Source organism: Salmo salar, chromosome 05 (assembly GCF_965601325.2).
Source record: "Salmo salar chromosome 05, fSalSal1, whole genome shotgun sequence".
In the NCBI taxonomy this organism is placed as follows: Eukaryota; Metazoa; Chordata; class Actinopteri; order Salmoniformes; family Salmonidae; genus Salmo; species Salmo salar.
Window position 1 is genome coordinate 63,724,811 of NC_138295.1, and position 20,379 is coordinate 63,745,189.

The window sequence follows — 20,379 nt, forward strand, 5'->3', positions numbered from 1 at the left end:
TGTATTTTTTTTACATTGTTTGCAAACTGATGTGTGACACGTATTATTTTGGCATTAACATGCAAAACAGTCAATAACAAAAAATATTTTTTGCTAAACAGGTGGAGCTGAACGACGGGTTGCCACTGATTGTGTCACTTTTGCCACATGAACTGTTCTTTCATGAATATATCACAACATTCTCCTAAAGTCTAATAGGCACATAGGCTAATGGAATTTCATACAATTTTTTTGTGTAGTATTTTATTAAGTGAAGGAAAATATATACCCATTTATTTTATTGATGCAATAAAAATAATTAACCTTGTTACTTCATTTGTGTCAAAAAGATCCCACTGGGCACACATTGGTTGAATCAACACTGTTTTCACATTGTTCCTGTGTTTTTAGTGATGGTACAAACTGTTTCTGGGAGCATGTATTTGTGCTTTGGCTCTTCATCCATGTATTTAGATCTTTGGCATTTGAATGGCTTGCAAAAGTACTCACCCCTCTTGGCATTTTTCCTATTTTGTTGCCTTTCAACCTGGAATTAAAATAGATTTGTGGGGGGGTTTGTATCATTTTGATTTACACAACATGCCTACCACTTTGAAGATGCAAAATATTTTTTATTGTGAAACAAACAAGAAACAAGACAAAAAAACAGAACTTGAGCGTGCATAACTATTCACTCCACACAAAGTCAATACTTTGTAGAGCCACCTTTTGCAGCAATTACAGCTGCAAGTCTCTTGGGGTATGGCTCTATAAGCTTGGCACATCTAGCCACTGGGATTTTTGCCCATTCTTCAAGGAAAAACTGCTCCAGCTCCTTCAAGTTAGATGGGTTCCACTGGTGTACAGCAATTTTTAAGTCATACCACAGATTCTCAATTGGATTGAGATCTGGACTTTGACTAGACCATTGCAAGACATTCAAATGTTTCCCCTCAAACAACTCAGGTGTTGCTTTAGCAGTATGCTTAGGGTCATTGTCCTGCTGGGAGGTGAACCTCCGTCCCAGTCTCAAGACTGAAACAGGTTTCCCTCAAGAATTTCCCTGTATTTAGTGCCATCCATCATTCCTTCGATTCTGACCAGTTTCCCAGTCCCTGCCGATGAAAAACATCCCCACAGCATGATGCTGCTATCACCATGCTTCACTGTGGCGATGGTGTTCTCAGGGTGATGAGAGGTGTTTTCCTTGATGGCCAAAAAGTTTAATTTTAGTCTCATCTGACCAGAGTACCTTCTTCCATATGTTTGGGAGTCTCCCACATGCCTTTTGGCAAACACCAAATGTGTTTGCTTATTTTTTTCATTAAGCAATGCCTTTTTTCTGGCCACTCTTCCATAAAGCCCAGCTCTGTGGAGTGTACGGCTTAAAGTGGTCCTATGGACAGATACTCCAATCTCCGCTGTGGAGCTTTGCAGCTCCTTTAGGGTTATCTTTGGTCTCTTTGTTGCCTCTCTGATTAATGCCCTCCTTGCTTGGTCCGTGAGTTTTGGTGGACGGCCCTCTCTTGGCAGGTTTGTTGTGGTGCGATAGTCTTTCCATTTTTTAATAATGGATTTAATGGTGCTCCGTGGGATGTTCAAAGTTTCAGATATTGTTTTATAACCCAACCCTGATCTGTACTTCTCCACAGCTTTATCCCTGACCTGTTTGGAGAGCTCCTTGGTCTTCATGGTGCTGCTTGCTTGGTGGTGCCCCTTGCTTAGTGGTGTTGCAGACTCTGGGGCCTTTCAGAACAGGTGTCTATATACTGAGATCATGTGGCACTTAGATTGCACACAGGTGGACTTTATTTAACTAATTATGTGACTTCTGAAGGTAATTGGTTGCACCACATCTTATTTAGGGGCTTCATAGCAAAGAGGATAAATACATATGCACGCACAACCTTTCCGTTTGTTTTTTTACATTTTTTTAAAGAAGTTATTTTTTCATTTCACTTCACCAATTTGGACTATTTTGTGTATGTCAATTACATGAAATCTAAATAAAAATCAATTTCAATTACAGGTAGTAATTCTACAAATAGGAAAAACGCCAAGGGGGATGAATACTTTTGCAAGGCACTGTACACAAACAGCCAGTTAAATTCACCACAAATGGAAGTGCTCCCCATAACAGAAGACACTGTGGGCCACTCTGTCTATCTAGTGATGAAAAGGAAGCCTGTTGCTGGGTTTCAAAGAGTCTGTTTTCTGGAGGAAATAATAACACTCCAGAGAGGATCACACTGATAGATGTGTTTTTATGTGTCTGACCTTCCCCTGGAGATGTATCAGACAGACACAAAATATACATTGAAAAACCTTTATACGTCTCTGAAACCTGTGTTTCATCTGGGGATAACTGTACAGTCAGTCAAAGAAGAGAGAGGATGTACAGTAAGAGAGGATATGAGAGAGTGAGAGAGAGAGAGAGCTTTCACTAGTGAAACTTGTTTCACCCAGTGAAAACTAGTGTCTGGTTTGCGTACGGTTGAAAATATATGTATTAAAATGCAACAATGTTTACAGTGTAATACAAAAAGAAACACGACTGCATATCAATGAAATGTTATTGTTGGTTTTTGATCCCAGAAACATGGCAAACGATGATTGAATGGTAGCCAACCTCTGAGGGTACAATAGCAAAGAAACAAGAGTTCATGCCTCAAAGACAAAGCTGTCATCATACTGAGGGTGTTATTTTGTGTGTGTGTGTGTGTGTGTGTGTGTGTGTGTGTGTGTGTGTGTGTGTGTGTGTGTGTGTGTGTGTGTGTGTGTGTGTGTGTGTGTGTGTGTGTGTGTGTGTGTGTGTGTGTGTGTGTGTGTGTTTGTCCTCTAAGGTATCAGTGGTTGGCTGTCTTTAGGGTTCCTCTGATCTGCCCCCCTCTCCCAGCCCTGGCGTATGCGGGTGATGGTTCGGTCCACACAGGGTGTGATGAGCAGCAGCTTGAGTAGCAGCACCACAGAGGGAAGCACCAGACACAGCATGTAGCCCGGTGGGGTGTACCACTTGTAGGTGGAGGAACTCAGGAATCTGTTCCAGCCGTACAGGTAGGTGTGCGCCGTACACAACAGCAGAGTCAGGTGACCCAGCTTGGACTGGTGGGGGAGAAAAGAACACATAAACACATGAACCACACACACACACGCTCCAGGTATGTGCACAGATAGAGGTCTAAAGGAGCTTGAGCACCTGCCCTTTTGCCCTCCCATGAGAAATTAAACTTTGTTTCAATTTTAGTCTATTGCCCATCAAACTAGCTAATTTCTAATTGTTTTCATTTTGTAAAGTTTCCCCTCCCTAGCTGCGAAGAAGCCATTTCCGGCTATCAATCAAGTTAAAGTAGCTAGCTATCTTAGCTGGCATGCCTGCTGGCAAGGTTGGTAGACTTGAAAAAAGCAAGCATTACAAAACGTACTGAATAAGACTCACATTCCTTTCAAGCTTTTACCCAGATTTTAGCATAGATGCAGAGAAGAATATTTAGTTTCTTTAAAAAAAAGAACCACCAGTCAGGAGGACCCCTGGAATTAAGCATAATTATTATGGCTCTAGATTACAGGAAAAAGCTGCTTCAGGTGTTTGACAAACGCAAAATGCTCCTACGTCCGGATGGGGGGCCTAGCCATTACCCAGCTATCCTCACGTATCTTGTGCCCCCTCAAATGTTTTGGGGTGCATGCCGCCCCTGCGAGCGCACACACACACACACACACACACACACACACACACACACACACACACACACACACACACACACACACACACACACACACACACACACACACACGTGAATTCTCCTGGCCTGTTCTAATATATTCTTCCTAAATTACATTTGATGAATAACTTAACATTTAAATCACTGCTTCAATTTGAGGGAAATTCATGAATTAGAGAATGAGCCGGAGTTTCTTCTGACCCAGTTACATTTATGAATGAGTGTGTGTGTTCCCTGTAGTGATAGGAATACAGCTTCATATCCCCAGCGCATAACCTCTGGCTTGTCTGCTGAAAATCAGATTACTTTCCTGGAGTTTTATTGCATTCTGGCCTGAATGTTGGCTCTGCACCCTGCATGAATACGCGAATAGGGGAAATACTGAAGGAGATAAGTGTACAAATTAGGGCTGGGAATTGCCAGGGACCTCAAGATACAACATTATCACAATACTTAGGTGCGATACGGTATGTATTACAATTTTCACGATTCTATATGTATTGTGATTCCATACTTTGATTTTATTGCGATTTGATGTTCCAAACATATTGTTCATTATATGTCTGCTACAGAAAGACAAGAGAGAGCATGAGAAAAGTAGTTTTTTATCAGTCATGGAAATAAAAGGGCTGAAAACATTGTCTCACTATTTAAAAAGAAGATGGAGGATGAAAAATACCAGAGGTACAGCCGACTAGCTCTAGCTAACGCTTCCTAGGCAAATCGATACTTGGAGTCAAAGTATCAATATAATATTCTCCAAAATATTGTGATATATGACTGTATCGATTTATTCCCCCACTGCTAGTAAAAATGGGCAGAAAATGAGTGCCTCGCAAGTGTGTCTGGCCTAAGCATTCAGTGTGACCGGTCCTGGTGATCCCACCTGTACGAAGCTGAACTCCCTCCAGCTGAGAGAGTTAATGACGGAGGGAAGAGATGTGATTCCCAATAGGACGTACAGGCCAAATCCCAGAATTCCCAGGGATAAGTAGGAATCGCTACGCCAGGCCGTCGTCGTATCAAACTCAGTGGTCCTGTTCTCTCTGATCTGAGAGAGAGAGAGAGGCGTATTTATAATCAAAACTAGTGCCTGAATATTGCTATATACTGTAGGTGTGTGTCCAATGTACAGATGTAGGATCTTAATATGACCAGTATTGTCACAGCAAAATAATCCTGCAGCAACAGCATTCAAACATTTAGTCCATTCCCACTTTTCTGCCAATGTAATGTTACTTGATTGGTGGCAAGGCTATTAGCTGGCCAAAAGTAGGCTACATAAAAGTGCTATACTGTTAAGACATGCTCCGGTTCGTTGGCGACTAAGAAAATATTTTTTAAACCTCCTGCTTTGGACTGGATGTCTCAATATGTAGTTCATACATTCATACCTCAATTAGCCACTAAATACTTGAAAAGTTACTGTTTTCTTAAAGCTGTGCATTGCCATTTTCCCTACATTTCCCCCATATGGGCCAGCTCCTCAGCAATTTGAGTTTTAGCCAAAGAGCTTCAGCCCCTCACATTTGAGTGACAGCTAGCAAGAGGCCTCCCAGCATTAACCAATGAGGTTGCAGGGCTGGCGCAATGGCTCAGTGGCCACAGCAGATACAGAAAAAGCAAGGACGTGGTGTCACGTAGTACTCGTTTTCACCACTTTTGGCTCGTGAGTGCTGCTTTCAGAACTACTGGCCAAAAAGTACACAAAAGTTCCAGAGAATCTCTTTAACATAACCATGTATTGGTGTAAATTTATGTAAATCCTGTGGCGCAGGAAAATTCTCAGCGACAATAGAGTGTTCAAATTAAGGTCTTAAATCTGTACACAATTATGTCTATCCAATGTTCGCTGTTTTGAAAGTGTTTAATTTGGCCTTAACGCTAGGTAGGTGTTCTTACCACAGAGACAGTGCGTTCAGTGACCTTGAACCTCACAAAGTACCTGGGAACAAAATTAATTATTTATTTACTAAAATCCAATGGAAGACACAGTTCACTGTGTGTGTGTGTGTGTGTGTGTGTGTGGTGTGTGTGTGTGTGTGTGTGTGTGTGTGTGTGTGTGTGTGTGTGTGTGTGTGTGTGTTTGCGTGTGTGTGCTCCACTGACCGTATGGGTATGATCAGTGTATAGAGCACGTGCAGAAAGGCGAACCCCAGTGCCAGAAGACCCAGCTGTTTCCTGCACAGCATCCAGCGATCCAGCCAATCAGGGAAGCGCCTGAGGTTAAACATACATAAACACTTATAATCAACATAAATACAATACATATATACAAAAGTACACTACTGGTCCAAAATTTTAGAACACCTACTCATTCAAGGGTTTTTCTATATTATTACTATTTTCTACATTGTAGAATAATAGTGAAGACATCAAAACTATGAAATAACACATATGGTTTCATGTAATAACCAAAAAAGTGTTCAATAAATCAAAAGTATTTGATATTTTTCAAATAGCCACCCTTTGCCTTGATGACAGCTTTGCACACTTGGCATTTCTCAACCAGCTTCTTGAGGTTGTCACCTGGAATGCATTTCCATTAACAGTTGTGCCTTCTTCAAAATTAATTTGTGGAATTTCTCTCCTTCTTAACGAATTTCAGCCAATCAGTTGTGTGGTGACAAGGTAGGGGGGTATACAGAAGATATCCCTTTTTGGTAAAAGAACAAGTCCATATTATGGAAAGGACAGCTCAAATAAGCAAAGAGAAACGACAGTCCAGCATTACTTTAAGACATGAAAGTCAGTTAAGCCAGAAAATGTCAAGAACTTTGAAAGTTTCTTCAAGTGCAGTCGCAAAAACCATCAAGCGCTACGATTAAACTGGCTCTCATGAGGACCACCACAGGAATGGAAGACCCAGAGTTACCTCTGCTGCAGAGGATAAATTCATTAGAGTTACCAGCCTCAGAAATTGCAGCCCAAATAAATACTTCACAGAGTTCAAATAACAGACACATCTAAACATCAACTGTTCAGAGGAGACTGTATGAATCAGGCCTTCATGGTTGAATTGCTGCAAATAAATGACTGCTAAAGGACAGTAATAAGAAGAGACTTGATTGGGCCAAGAAACACGAGCAATGGACAATAGACCAGTGGAAATTTGTTGTTTGGTCTTGAGTCCAAATTGGAGATTTTTGTTTCTAACCGCTGTGTTTTTGTGAGACGCACTGTGGTTGAACGGATGATCTCTGCATGTGTATTTCTCACCGTAAAGCATGGAGGAAAAGGTGATATAGTGTGGGGGTGTTTTGCTGGTGACACTGTCTGCGAATTATTTAGAATTCAAGGCACACTTAACCAGCACGGCTACCACAGCATTCTGCAGCGATACACCATTCCATCTGATTAAAAAAAAAATCACCTTTATTTAACCAGGTCGGCCAGTTGAGAACAAGTTCTCATTTACAACTGCGACCTGGCCAAGATAAAGCAAAGCAGTGCGACACAAACAACAACACAGAGTTACACATGGAATAAACAAATGTACAGTCAATAACACAATAGGGGGGGAAAATCTATATACAGTGTGTGCAAATGAGGTAAGATTAGGGAGGTAAGGCAATAAATAGGCCATGGTGGCAAAGAATTTACAATTTAGCAATTAACCTGTTTGGGATAGGGGCCAGTATTTTCACGGCCGGATAAAAAACATACCCGATTTAATCTGGTTACTACTCCTGCCAAGAAACTAGAATATGCATATAATTAGTAGATTTGGATAGAGAACACTCTAAAGTTTCTAAAACTGTTTGAATGGTGTCTGTGAGTATAACAGAACTCATATGGCAGGCCAAAACCTGAGAAGATTCCATACAGGAAGTGCCCTGTCTGACAATTTGTTGTCCTTCTGTTGCATCTCTATCGACATTACAGCATCTGTGCTGTAACGTGACACTTTCTAAGGCTTCCATTGGCTCTCTAAAGCCGCCAGAAAGTGGAATGGGGTGTCTGCTGTCTCTGGGCAAAGTATAGGAGCAGAGTTTGTAAGTGGTTAGCCTGGGGACAGTGAGACTGAGATGCGCGTTCACGAGACTTCTCCATTTTTTTCTTTCAGCCTTTGAATGAATACAACATTGCCTGGTTGGAATATTAGCGCTATTTTATGAGAAAAATAGCATAAAATAGATTTTAAACAGCGTTTGACATGCTTCTAAGTACGGTAATGGAATATTTTGAATTTTTTTGTCAAGAAATGCACTCGCGTGTTACCTTTCAGATAGTGATCTGAACGCACGAACAAAACGGAGGTATTTGCATGTAACTATGGATTATTTGTTGTTGAAGTAGAAGTCCTGGGAGTACATTCTGATGAAGAACAGCAAAGGTAATCCAATATTTCTAATACTAATTCTGAGTTTAGGTGACCCCGAAGTTGGCGGATGTCAAAATAGCTAGCCGTGATGGCCGAGCTATGTACTCAGAATATTGCAAAATATGCTTTCGCCGAAAAGCTATTTTAAAATCGGACATAGCGATTGCATAAAGGAGTTCTGTATCTATAATTCTTAAAATAATTGTTAAGTATTTTGTCAACGTTTATCATGAGTAATTTAGTAAACTCACCAGAAGTGTTCGGTGGGTATGCTAGTTCTGAACATCACATGCTAATGTAAAAAGCTTTTTTTTGATATAAATATGAACTTGATTGAACAAAACATGCATGTATTGTATAACATAATGTCCTAGGAATGTCATCTGATGAAGATCATCAAAGGGTAGTGCTGCATTTAGCTGTGGTTTGGGTTTATGTGACATTTAAGCTTGCTTGGAAAATGGGTGTGTGATTATTTGTGTCTATGTACTCTCCTAACATAATCTAATATTTTGCTTTCGCTGTAAAGCCTTTTTGAAATCGGACAATGTGGTTAGATTAACGAGAGTCTTATCTTTAAAATGGTGTAAAATAGTTGATTGTTTGAGAAAATTGAATTGTGGTATTTTAGTTGGTTTTGTATTTCGCACCGTGCGATGCCATTGGCTGTTGGCTAGGGGTTCCGCAGGCAGAACGGGGTTCCGCTAAAGAAGTTAATGACTCCAACCTAAGTGTATGTAAACTTCTGACTTCAGCTGTACATACGCAACATTGTATAAACATACATGTATGCAAACACACTCACATACACACAAAGGTCTGACCTGTACTTGGTGCCTCTGTAGAGCTGCAGGAAGGAAGCAAGGACACCAGGCAGGTAACAGAGAGACAGCATGATCAGAGACACGATGGGACACACCTGGGGAGAACACACACACGCACACACCTTGAACAGCTGGTAACACACAGAGAAACACAAACACAACCACTCAGAGGGCCTTTGGCCAGTACCTTGTTGGCCAGTGAGACCATGATTCTGAAGGAGATGTCTTTGCCCTGGGTGACGTATGCATAGATGATGTCTCTGATCAGCAGGTAGAAGAAGAAGGCAGCACTGAGGCCAATGGCGATGCGCAGGGGGAGCCTCCACTGGGGGAACAGCTGTAGGGGGAAGTCCTCCAGCTCCCGGGCCACTGAGATAGAGCCCCGGTCCAGGGCACTGAAACCCAGCTTGGTGGCTACCGCTATCACCGCTTGCTTGGCCTCTGCACTTTCACCGCAGATATACACCTGACATATATTTATACACAATCAGTGGGTTCCTGAAATTATTGACACCCTTGATAAGTATGAGCAAAAATGCCTGCATAAAATAAATCATTCAAATACTCAGCTATTTTGTATGCTCCAAAAATGCAGGAAATGATATTATTTTATACTAATAAAGTGTTCAATGAAAGATATGTTTAACTTCTTTGGGATAGGGGGCAGTATTTTCACGGCCGGATAAAAAACGTACACGATTTAATCTGGTTACTACTCCTGCCCAGAAACTAGAATATGCATATAATTAGTAGATTTGGATAGAAAACACCCCAAAGTTTCTAAAACTGTTTGAATGGTGTCTGTGAGTATAACAGAACTCATATGACAGGCCAAAACCTGAGAAGATTCCATACAGGAAGTGCCCTCTCTGACCATTTCTTGTCCTTCTATAGCCTCTTTATCGAAAACAGAGGATCTCTGCTGTAACGTAACATTTTCTAAGGCTCCCATAGGCTCTCAGAAGGCGCCAGAATGGGGAATGATGACTCTGCAGTCCCTGGGCGAAAAACAGTAGGGGTTTTGGATAGTGGTCGATCTGAGAACAATGACACAGGTGTGCGCGTGCACGTGAAGACACCATTTTCTTCTTTCAGTCTTTGAACAAAAACAACGTCTCCCGGTCGGAATATTATCGCTATTTTACGAGAAAAATCGCATAAAAATTGATTTTAAACAGCGTTTGACATGCTTCGAAGTACGGTAATGGAATATTTTGAAATTTTTTGTCACGATACGCGCCGACGCGTCACCCTTCGGATAGTGTCTTGAACGCAAGAACAAAACGCCGCTATTTGGATATAACTATGGATTATTTGGAACCAAAACAACATTGGGTGTAAAGTAGAAGTCCTGGGAGTGCATTCTGACGAAGAACAGCAAAGGTAATCCAATTTTTCTTATAGTAAATCTGAGTTTGGTGAGTGCCAAACTTGGTGGGTGTCAAAATATCTAGCCTGTGATTGCCGGGCTATCTACTCAGAATATTGCAAAATGTGCTTTCACCCGAAAAGCTATTTCAAAATCGGACACCGCGATTGCATAAAGGAGTTCTGTATCTATAATTCTTAAAATAATTTATGTTTTTTGTGAACGTTTATCGTGAGTAATTTAGTAAATTCACCGGAAGTTTTCGGTGGGTATGCTAGTTCTGAACGTCACATGCTAATATAAAAAGCTGTTTTTTTTATATAAATATGAACCTGATTGAACAAAACATGCATGTATTGTATAACATAATGTCCTAGGAGTGTCATCTGGTGAAGATCATTAAAGTTTAGTGCTACATTTAGCTGTGGTTTTGGTTTTTGTGACATATATGCTAGTTTGAAAATTGGGTGTCTGATTATTTCTGGCTGGGTACTCTCCTGACATAATCTAATGTTTTGCTTTTGTTGTAAAGCCTTTTTGAAATTGGACAATGTGGTTAGATAAAGGAGAGTCTTGTCTTTAAAATGGTGTAAAATAGTCATATGTTTGAAAAATTTACGTATTTGGCTTTTTGAGGAGTTTGCAATTCGCGCCACGCCTATCATTGGATATTGGCGAGGCAGTTCCGCTAGCGGCACATCTAGATGTAAGAGGTTAATAACAAACGTGTATGCCATCTGTAAATCTGAATAAAATTGCTTAGTTGATTTATCTACGGAAAAAGTTAGGAACCTTCCCGCTTGCCATGATTGGCTGAGATAATGGATGGGCTAGACATGCCCATACAATATTCAGATTGGTTGCCATGTAGCGCACTTCTGTCTATAACATGAGCTGGTCAGTTTGTGTAGGTAATTCTTTCTAATGCGTTAAAAAAAAGATATCACGTAGTACATGTAGAACTGCAAAAGTGTTGTTCACCACTTTCTGGATGGCCGAGTTTTGAAATCAGTGGAATGCCCGGTAGAATTAGATTATGTTAGCTAAGGAGATAGAGAAAATTCTGCCGTTTGATTGCAAATATGCTGAGGGAGTCGAAAAGAGAACACTCAGAAGGCTGTTGTATAAAACACCTGTCTCTGGATTACATCTTCAAACTAAGGGCAACCATGGCATCCGTGACAGAGAGGGAGAAGTGTCCATCCATGTATATGGGTAAGAGAGTCTAGCTAGCTACATTTTCAGATGTTATACGTTTCTAATTTTGTCAGAAAGTTGTTTTCATTTCAAATTAAAGCGTACATTTAGCTAGCTAGCTAACGTTAGCTGGCTGGCTCGCTATCTAGCTAACGTTACGTGTATGATCTGTGTAGTAATATTATTCATATCTCTGAACCATTTGCATTACTAGTTATAGCCTAACATTAGCTAGCTAGATAACATTGAACCTGGTTGGTTAAATACCTGTAGATTCATGCAGGGTAGTGACGTAATGAGTTGGGATTATGGTTCATTTTTTAGCTAACGTTAGCTGGCTGGCTCGCTAGATGTCTAAACAAAAGACTCCACTATGCAAGTAGCCATTTCACTACACCTGCTGTATCCTGTGCATGTGACAAAATGTGATTTTATTTTATATAGTATGTTTTTAATTTAGACAGTAATGTGAAGAACATGACCTGCACCAACGTCAAATTAGGGTGTAATGTTAGGCCAATGAGACAGTGTCCAAGTTCTAAAATGCTACTTTAGTTTTTTTTAACTTGTAAATAACGATCTTGTTGTGAGTGTATTTTCCTGTAATAATGAAGACACATAAGCTAAGATGTTGTCAGCTATATGATATGGTCATTATTTGAACTGGCTAGCCAGTTAACTTAACATTAGCTAGCTAGCTAACATCAAGAAACAAGTCAAACATTATTTAGAAAGATGCTTTTAGTTGCCTGGTTTGCTAGATTGACATATACTAAATTCATTTTTAAACGGGTGGGTTTATTGGTGTTAAAATACACTAGTTATGCTATTTTGGACCACCAGGCTGCTGATGTCATGCAGTTTGATATCGGACGACAATATAATGTTTATGATGTCACTGCAACAACAGTCGATAGACGTAGTTTAACCTCTTACATCTAGACGTTCCGCTAGCGGAACACCTGCTCCAATATCCAATGATAGGCGTGGCGCGAATTACAAATTCCTCAAAAATACAAAAACTTCAATTTTTGAAACATATGACTATTTCACAGCATTTTAAAGACAAGACTCTCCTTTATCTAACCACACTGTCCGATTTCAAAAAGGCTTTACAGCGAAAGCAAAACATTAGATTATGTCAGCAGAGTACCAAGCCAGAAATATTCAGACACCCATTTTTCAAGCTAGCATATAATGTCACAAAAACCCAGAAGACAGCTAAATGCAGCACTAACCTTTGATGATCTTCATCAGATGACACACCTAGGACATTATGTTATACAATACATGCATGTTTTGTTCAATCAAGTTCATATTTATATCAAAAAACAGCTTTTTACATTAGCATGTGACGTTCAGAACTAGCATACCCCCCGCAAACTTCCGGGGAATTTGCTAACAATTTACTAAATTACTCACGATAAACGTTCACAAAAAGCATAACAATTATTTTAAGAATTATAGATACAGAACTCCTCTATGCACTCGATATGTCCGATTTTAAAATAGCTTTTTGGTGAAAGCACATTTTGCAATATTCTAAGTACATAGCCCAGCCATCACGGGCTAGCTATTTAGACACCCGGCAAGTTTAGCACTCACCAATATCAGATTTACTATTATAAAAGTTTTATTACCTTTTGTTGTCTTCGTCAGAATGCACTCCCAGGACTGCTACTTCAATAACAAATGTTGGTTTGGTCCAAAATAATCCATCGTTATATCCGAATAGCGGCGTTTTGTTCGTGCGTCCCAGACACTATCCGAAATGGTAAATCAGGGTCGCGCGCATGGCGCAATTCGTGACAAAAAAAATCTAAATATTCCATTACCGTACTTCGAAGCATGTCAACCGCTGTTTAAAATCCATTTTTATGCCATTTTTCTCGTAAAAAAGCGCTAATATTCCGACCGGGAATGTCCATTTAGCTAAACAGAGGAAAGAAAATAAAGCTTTCGGTCGACGCGGGCACGAGCCTGAGTCTCACAGTACTGTAACCAGCCACTACCCAAACGCGCTACTTTTTTTCAGCCAGAGCCTGCAAAGCCACGATTCTGCATTTTGCCGCCTTCTGAGAGCCTATGGCAGCCGTAGGAAGTGTCACGGGACAGCTAAGATCCTCACTCTTCAATAAACAGAGACAAGAAGAACGACACCTTGTCAGACAGGCCACTTCCTGCATGAAATCTTCTCAGGTTTTTGCCTGCCATATGAGTTCTGTTATACTCACAGACACCATTCAAACAGTTTTAGAAACTTTAGGGTGTTTTCTATCCAAAGCCAATAATTATATGCATATTCTAGTTACTGGGCAGGAGTAGTAACCAGATTAAATCGGGTACGTTTTTTATCCAGCCGTGAAAATACTGCCCCCTAGCCATAACAGGATAAACTAGCCTTTAGTCTTGAAATCTTTTGTTGTTTAGTACATGGCCTCACTTGTGAATCCTTAAAGAGATGTGTGGGGCTAAGGCTTAAGAGGGTGTGAACGATGCTGAATGAGTGTAGACAAAGAAGAGCTCTCCAGTAGGTTCACCAAACCATTCAAGGGCCATTTTCTCAAAACTGAGGTTACAAGTTTATCAACTTTCAAAGCAGAATTATGGGTATGCTTGTCATTGGCAAGGACTAGGGAGTTTTTTTTAAGATAAAAAGAAACAGAATAGAGCTAAAGCACAGGCAAAATCCTAGAGCAAAACCTGGTTCAGTCTGCTGGGAGTCATTCCCCTTTCAGTGGGACAATAACCTAAAAAACAAGGCCAAACATACACAAGATGACATTGAATGTTCCTGAGGGGCCTAGTTACAGTTTCACTTAAATCGGCTTGAACGTCTATTGAATTGATCAACTTGACAGAGCATGAATAATTGTACAAATAATAATGTGCAAATATTGTGAAACAGTTTTTCAAAGCTCTTACCCGAAAGACTCAGAGCTGTAATTGCTGGCAAGGGTGTTTCTAACATGTATTGACTCAGGGGGTTTATAACATTTTTGACATGCGTTTTTCTGGATTTTTTTGTTGTTATTCTGTCTCTCACTGTTCATTTAAACCTACCATTCAAATTATAGACTGATCATTTCTTTGTCAGTGGGCAAACGTACAAAATCAGCAGGGGATCAAATACTTTTTTCCCTCACTGTATATGTATGTTTATATACAGACTCTTTGAATGCCTATATATGTTTATATACAGTCCCTTCAGAAGGTATTCATACCCCTTGACTTTTTCCACATTTTGTTGTATTATAGCCTGAATTCAACATTGATTAAATTGATATTTCTGTATTACCCTTGTACACACAATACCCCATAATGACAGCACTTTCTAAGGCTTCCATTGGCTCTCTAAAGCCTTCAGAAAGCGGATTGAGGCGTCTTCTGTCTCTGGGCAGAGTATAGTAGCTCAGTTTCTCAGTGGTCTGCCTGGTGACAAAGAGATTGGATATCCGCGTTCACGCGAGCACGCTGTTTTTTCTTTCCCTCTTTGAATCAATACACTATTGTCCGGTTGGAATATTATCGCTATTTTACGAGAAAAATACCATAAAAATTGATTTTAAACAGCGTTTGACATGCTTCTAAGTACAGTAATGGAACATTTTGAATTTTTTTGTCTCGAAATGCGCTCGCGCGTTACCCTTTGGATAGTGACCTGAACGCACGAACAAAACAGAGGTATTTGGACATAACTATGGATTATTTGGAACAAAAACAACATTTATTGTGGAAGTAGCAGTCCTGGGAGTGCATTCTGACGAAGATCAGCAAAGGTAATCCAATATTTCTAACACTAATTCTGAGTTTAGTGTGCCCCGAACTTGGCGGGTGTCAAAATAGCTAGTCGTGATGGCTGAGCTATGTACTCAGAATATTGCAAAATGTGCTTTCGCCGAAAAGCTATTTTAAAATCGAACATAGCGATTGCATAAAGGAGTTCTGTATCTATAATTCTTAAAATAATTGTTATGTATTTTGTCAACGTTTATCATGAGTAATTTAGTAAATTCACCGGGAGTTTATGGTGGGAATGCATGTTCTGAACATCACACGCCAATGTAAAAAGCTGTTTTTGGATATAAATATGAACTTGATTGAACAAAACATACATGTATTGTATAACATAATGTACTAGGAATGTCATCTGATGAAGATCATCAAAGGTTAGTGCTTCATTTAGCTGTGTTTTGGGTTTTTGTGACATATATGCTTGCTTGGATAATGGCTGTGTGATTATTTTGGTCAATGTACTCTCCTAACATAATCTAATGTTTTGCTTTCGCTGTAAAGCCTTTTTGAAATCGGACAATGTGGTTAGATTAACAAGAGTCTTATCTTTAAAATGGTGTAAAATAGTCGTATGTTTGAAAAATTGAAATTATTGCATTTTTGAGGTTTTGTATTTCGCGCCACGCTGTTCCACTGGCTGTTGAATAGAGCGGGACGGTCACGTCCCACTAGCCCAGAGAGGTTAAGAGAGTGGATTCGGGAGATAACTGCTCTATATAATGAATGCTTCCGTTGTACCCTAGGCTATTAATGGTTTAATTGTTGCATAGTTTAATTCAATCACATAATCAATTAAACATTAGGTAATCGATGTGATAAAATAGTATGTCATATAATTTAATCATAGTCAGAGACATGACAACATACTACCACATACTTTTGGTCATGTAGTGTATATAGACATGAATCTAGTAGCCAATTGGTTTCATGGGCCTGGCTTGAACCTCGGTGTGTACCTGTCTGTTGGCATCTGAAGGTCCGTTTTGCAGACTCCAGGCAGACAGGGTGTTGAAGCCTTTAACCACCTCAGCTCCAGGAACCAGACTGTTCAGGTACATATAACCACATTTACATTATATCAACATACACATCAACATATAAAAACATTCCTAATTAACTAAAAAACATACACATATTAACAACCTATACTGTATAGCTCTCACCTTTGCAGGTACTCTGCGTTGGCCTCTGGGTACTGATTCTTCCTCAGGTTGTTACTGAGGTCCACCAACACCTGCAATTCAACATGGCATCATATACACTGATTCATACTTTATATTTGCCAAAAACCCTGGAATTTATATTCTATTGGCTAAATGCAATGGTATGTACAATATATTTGTGTCACACCCTGACCTTAGAGAGTCTGTTTTAATCTCTATTTGGTTAGGTCAGGGTGTGACTTGGGTGGGCAAATCTATGTTTATATTTCTTTGTTGGCCTAGTATGGTTCCCAATTAGAGGCAGCTGTTTATCGTTGTCTCTGATTGGGGATCATACTTAGGTAGCCTTTTTTTCCTCCTTTGATTGTGGGATCTTGTTTTTGCATTGTGCTGTCTAGCCCTGCAGAACGTTACGTTCGGTTTTGTATTTTTGTTGTTTTGTTGGTGTTCATCTAATAAAGTAAGATGTACACTTACCAAGCTGCACCTTGGTCTAATTCTTCAATCGACGAGCGTAACAATTTGCTAAATACACAAGCATTTCGCTACACTCGCAATAACATCTGCTAACCATGTGTATGTGACCAATAAAAGTTTGATTTGAAATACACTGGGACATAGAATATATTGGCTAAATACGCTGGGACATACATTATATTCGGCAAATTTACAGTTGCATGCTGACAAAACAGATATTCATACATATAGCAGAAGTAATAAAACATATATGCTACCTTTCCCTTTAGCTGATTGGCCAGTGGTACCAGGAAGTCGTAGTGTTCTCTCTGGACAGCGATGAAGATCAGATGGGCTGACTGGGCAGCTGCAGCATGACCCAGGACCTGCATATACATCATCAACATATTGATACACACTTAAACACAAATACAATATATTAACATATACTCCTTCAAACATAAACAAATATATTGAAATACATTTACAACACAGTAAAAACACATATCCACATTTAACATATCACCACATAAAACCAGATCTACTTTATTTTGTACCTGTGCTCCGTGGGGTAGGCGGCTGCTGCTGTGGGGCTGTCGGCTGCCGAACACCACACCGTACCCCGCCTGCAGCAGACGCAGGCCCAGAGAGTGCCCCAGGTCCCCCGTCCCAAATACACACACCCTCTCACTCTCAGGTAGGGCAGGGTCAGCCTCCATCATCGGAGACATTGACACACACTCACTCTTCTCCTCACTCCTCTCCTGACCTGTCATGCCTGAACAGAGACAGGCAAAGACCTCCTTGAGTCGCAGATAGAATCAACAGAAAGTGTCAAAAAGACCAAAGAGTTTAAAATACCTTCCTGAAGTTTCAATCACAGAAAAAGTACATCCACATAAATGGAGCTCGCAGGATGAACGCCACTTTCACTTTGTTAAGTTCTTCAGCAGACACCTCCTCTAGACAGAGTCTTACAGTCCAAACAGAGCACTGTCAATCAATGATAGGACAGCTTACTGTAGTTGAAATCCTGCAATGAAATGTTTTCTGCATTACATGTTCCAAAACAATAGTCTTCAGAGTTGGAGCAGCACCTCTGAGTTATCCAGACACGACTGACTGAGTCTCTATTTGTGTCTGGGCGTGCTCCTGGAGGGAGGAGGAAAGGGAGTAGTCTCTCTGCCAAGATGGAAATTCCGTTAGAAGAGGTGTGTGTGTGTGTGTGTGTGTGTGTGTGTGTGTGTGTGTGTGTGTGTGTGTGTGTGTGTGTGTGTGTGTGTGTGTGTGTGGGCAGGAAAGCCCATGGCACTCACTCTGTATTGTCTCTGAGGACAGGCCAGTGGTTTCTGGGAAGCAGGGAGGTTACATAATAGTGGAATACCAGGCCTGGAGAGACGTCACATCACTGTGGTCTTTCTGGGTTCACACAAGCACAGGTCCGCAGTTCATGACAATAACACAACAGCAGATGCACTTTGGTTTGTTGTAATACTACCTTTCCTCAGATGTGTTTGTTCAAAGATGACAACATACCATTGCTTGTAACTCCAAAAATCACAGAATGTGAAATACCAGCATAATTGTGACACATCACCATGAACAGTGTCTTGAAACACTGGTTTCATGAAAGCAAGAAAAATCTAAATGCTTGAGATGGGGTCAGAGCACAGTAGAATTAGTGAACCCAAGCTTTAGACTGGGCTTAGTTTACAGTAAACCAGTAGCGGTGCATGGGTAAAATCACTGGGGAAGCTAAGCCAGTAAAGAATTGCCATATTACAACCTGTGTTGTGATAATTACGTTGTTTGCTCTATAACCTGTTAGTTCATATGCCTTGGGACCTTGATATATAGGCCTAAGACCGAGACAATATGAAGACACAGTGGCAGAATAAATTCAACCACACATTTTTTTCATCACAAAACCAAAGAGCAACCTCTGTCCGGTGAAGTCCACAAAGCATATTGCATGTAACAATCAGTTACATGACCTACAGCATGGTCAAGCAAGTTCATGTTTCTGACATTTTCAGACCACTAAACAACTATTGATTTAGAATCCCGGAGAGTTACCGCAAGTCACAAAGAAAACAGGAGCTGCCTCCACTATTCCAGCACCATTTCAACGTCAACATTTCAACATCATCAAATCACCTATGCTTAGTCTAAAACAGTGAAAACTAAAAGATACCAAAAACAATTTAGTCCAATCAATGTAAGCTAAATATGATGTGGCTGCCAATGGTTCTGATTTATGTGTGTGTGTGTGTGTGTGTGTGTGTGTGTGTGTGTGTGTGTGTGTGTGTGTGTGTGTGTGTGTGTGTGTATAGTGCATGAATGAATGCTGATCTACAAAATTAGATATCAGTGCATATCTTCAGGATGGTATTAAGTTGTAACAACACCAGTAACATTGTGAAACACACTGGCTTACATCCTGCCTTTGCACTAATGTTTAATTTCACGACTTAGAGCAGCTCTGTCATCCGTAACAAGGTTATATTTATCCTAGCATGATAGAACCACTGACAGCTAAATCACGCAACCGACACAGTTTATTTACATTGTCAGTTTCTTACGGTATACTGTCAGCTGAAAGACATATCGTGATATGGCCTTTTCAATTTACACAATTATGGAAAGTTACCAGATAGCATAATAGACACTCATTATTATTTGTTTGAGTGATAATGGTTACAGTCTGATTGCCTGTTCTGCCTGTAGTCTGGATGTCCAAGGCCTTCCCGTTGAGCATGTCGCCGGTGGTCAAGTTCATCTGGTTGGTGCACCTCTGGGTCTCACAGGGAGACAGCACGTAGTCCCAAAAGTGGACGTCTGTTAGCAGGCCAACAAATGACTAATGCTAGTTGAAACGCCCGCTGAACGAATCCTGATCCTGAAACAGGAAACAACAACGTGTTCTGTAATGGAATGCTTTCTTGTTCTTTTCAATGTTGGACGCTTTATTTACAAGTAGAAAAGACTACGTGCATTTTTCAGCTTACATTTCATTCGGAAAATAAACAGCTGCGAATTGTGCACTGTAGCAAAAGTTTTAATAGTAGTGAGCAAACCCAAAACCGCTAAATATGTCAAAACAGAATAAGTTTTACTCTCTACTATTTACTGTCATATTTCATTGCAGTTATCACAGTGAGTATCTTACCTTGAGTTACAGCACAGCATGTTGTAATCATCACAAGTACTAGTAGGAATTTCTCCATCTGGAAATAATTTAAAAAACTGTTATTTTGTCTTAATTAATTAACTTTTTTAATTCATATGAAAAACCTCTGCCCTGTATGCTACTGAGCAGAACGGTAGTATACAATTTATCATAGCTGTTATGAAAGACATTTGTATGCTAATAAGCAGACCATTTTAGTTAGATTCAAGGTGCTGTTATTAGCATTGCAACAGGTTTAACATAAATTTGTAAAACACATGATCTTACCTTGTGGGTTGTCAGAGTGCCTTGTTGGTGTGTGTGAGGGAGAGAGCTGAATACTTATCTTCTACTTGTTTCCTCATTCATTTATATCATCAG

At 40.1% G+C, this 20,379-nt stretch overlaps 1 protein-coding gene across 2 annotated transcripts; it reads right to left on the bottom strand.

Annotated features, from left to right (window-relative positions):
- Positions 1-590: 590 nt before the first annotated feature.
- On the bottom strand, positions 591-19,027 carry stea4 (Metalloreductase STEAP4). 2 transcript variants are annotated; one of them, XM_082974909.1, is made up of 12 exons: positions 18,146-19,027; positions 17,691-18,011; positions 17,387-17,607; positions 17,108-17,215; positions 16,374-16,444; positions 16,167-16,254; positions 9,037-9,315; positions 8,850-8,944; positions 5,811-5,921; positions 5,604-5,646; positions 4,588-4,752; positions 591-3,081 (listed from the first exon to the last, which is right to left on the bottom strand). In XM_082974909.1, the coding sequence occupies exons 3-12, from the start codon at positions 17,603-17,605 to the stop codon at positions 2,818-2,820; spliced, it is 1,443 nt and encodes a 480-aa protein (XP_082831035.1). In that variant the 5' UTR covers positions 17,606-17,607; positions 17,691-18,011; positions 18,146-19,027; the 3' UTR covers positions 591-2,817. The 2 variants fall into 2 exon arrangements, with proteins under 2 accessions (XP_082831035.1, NP_001167369.1); NM_001173898.1 differs by lacking the exon at positions 18,146-19,027 and having other exon boundaries at positions 2,224-2,709; positions 2,918-3,081; positions 17,691-17,930.
- Between the last annotated feature and the right edge of the window lie 1,352 nt (positions 19,028-20,379).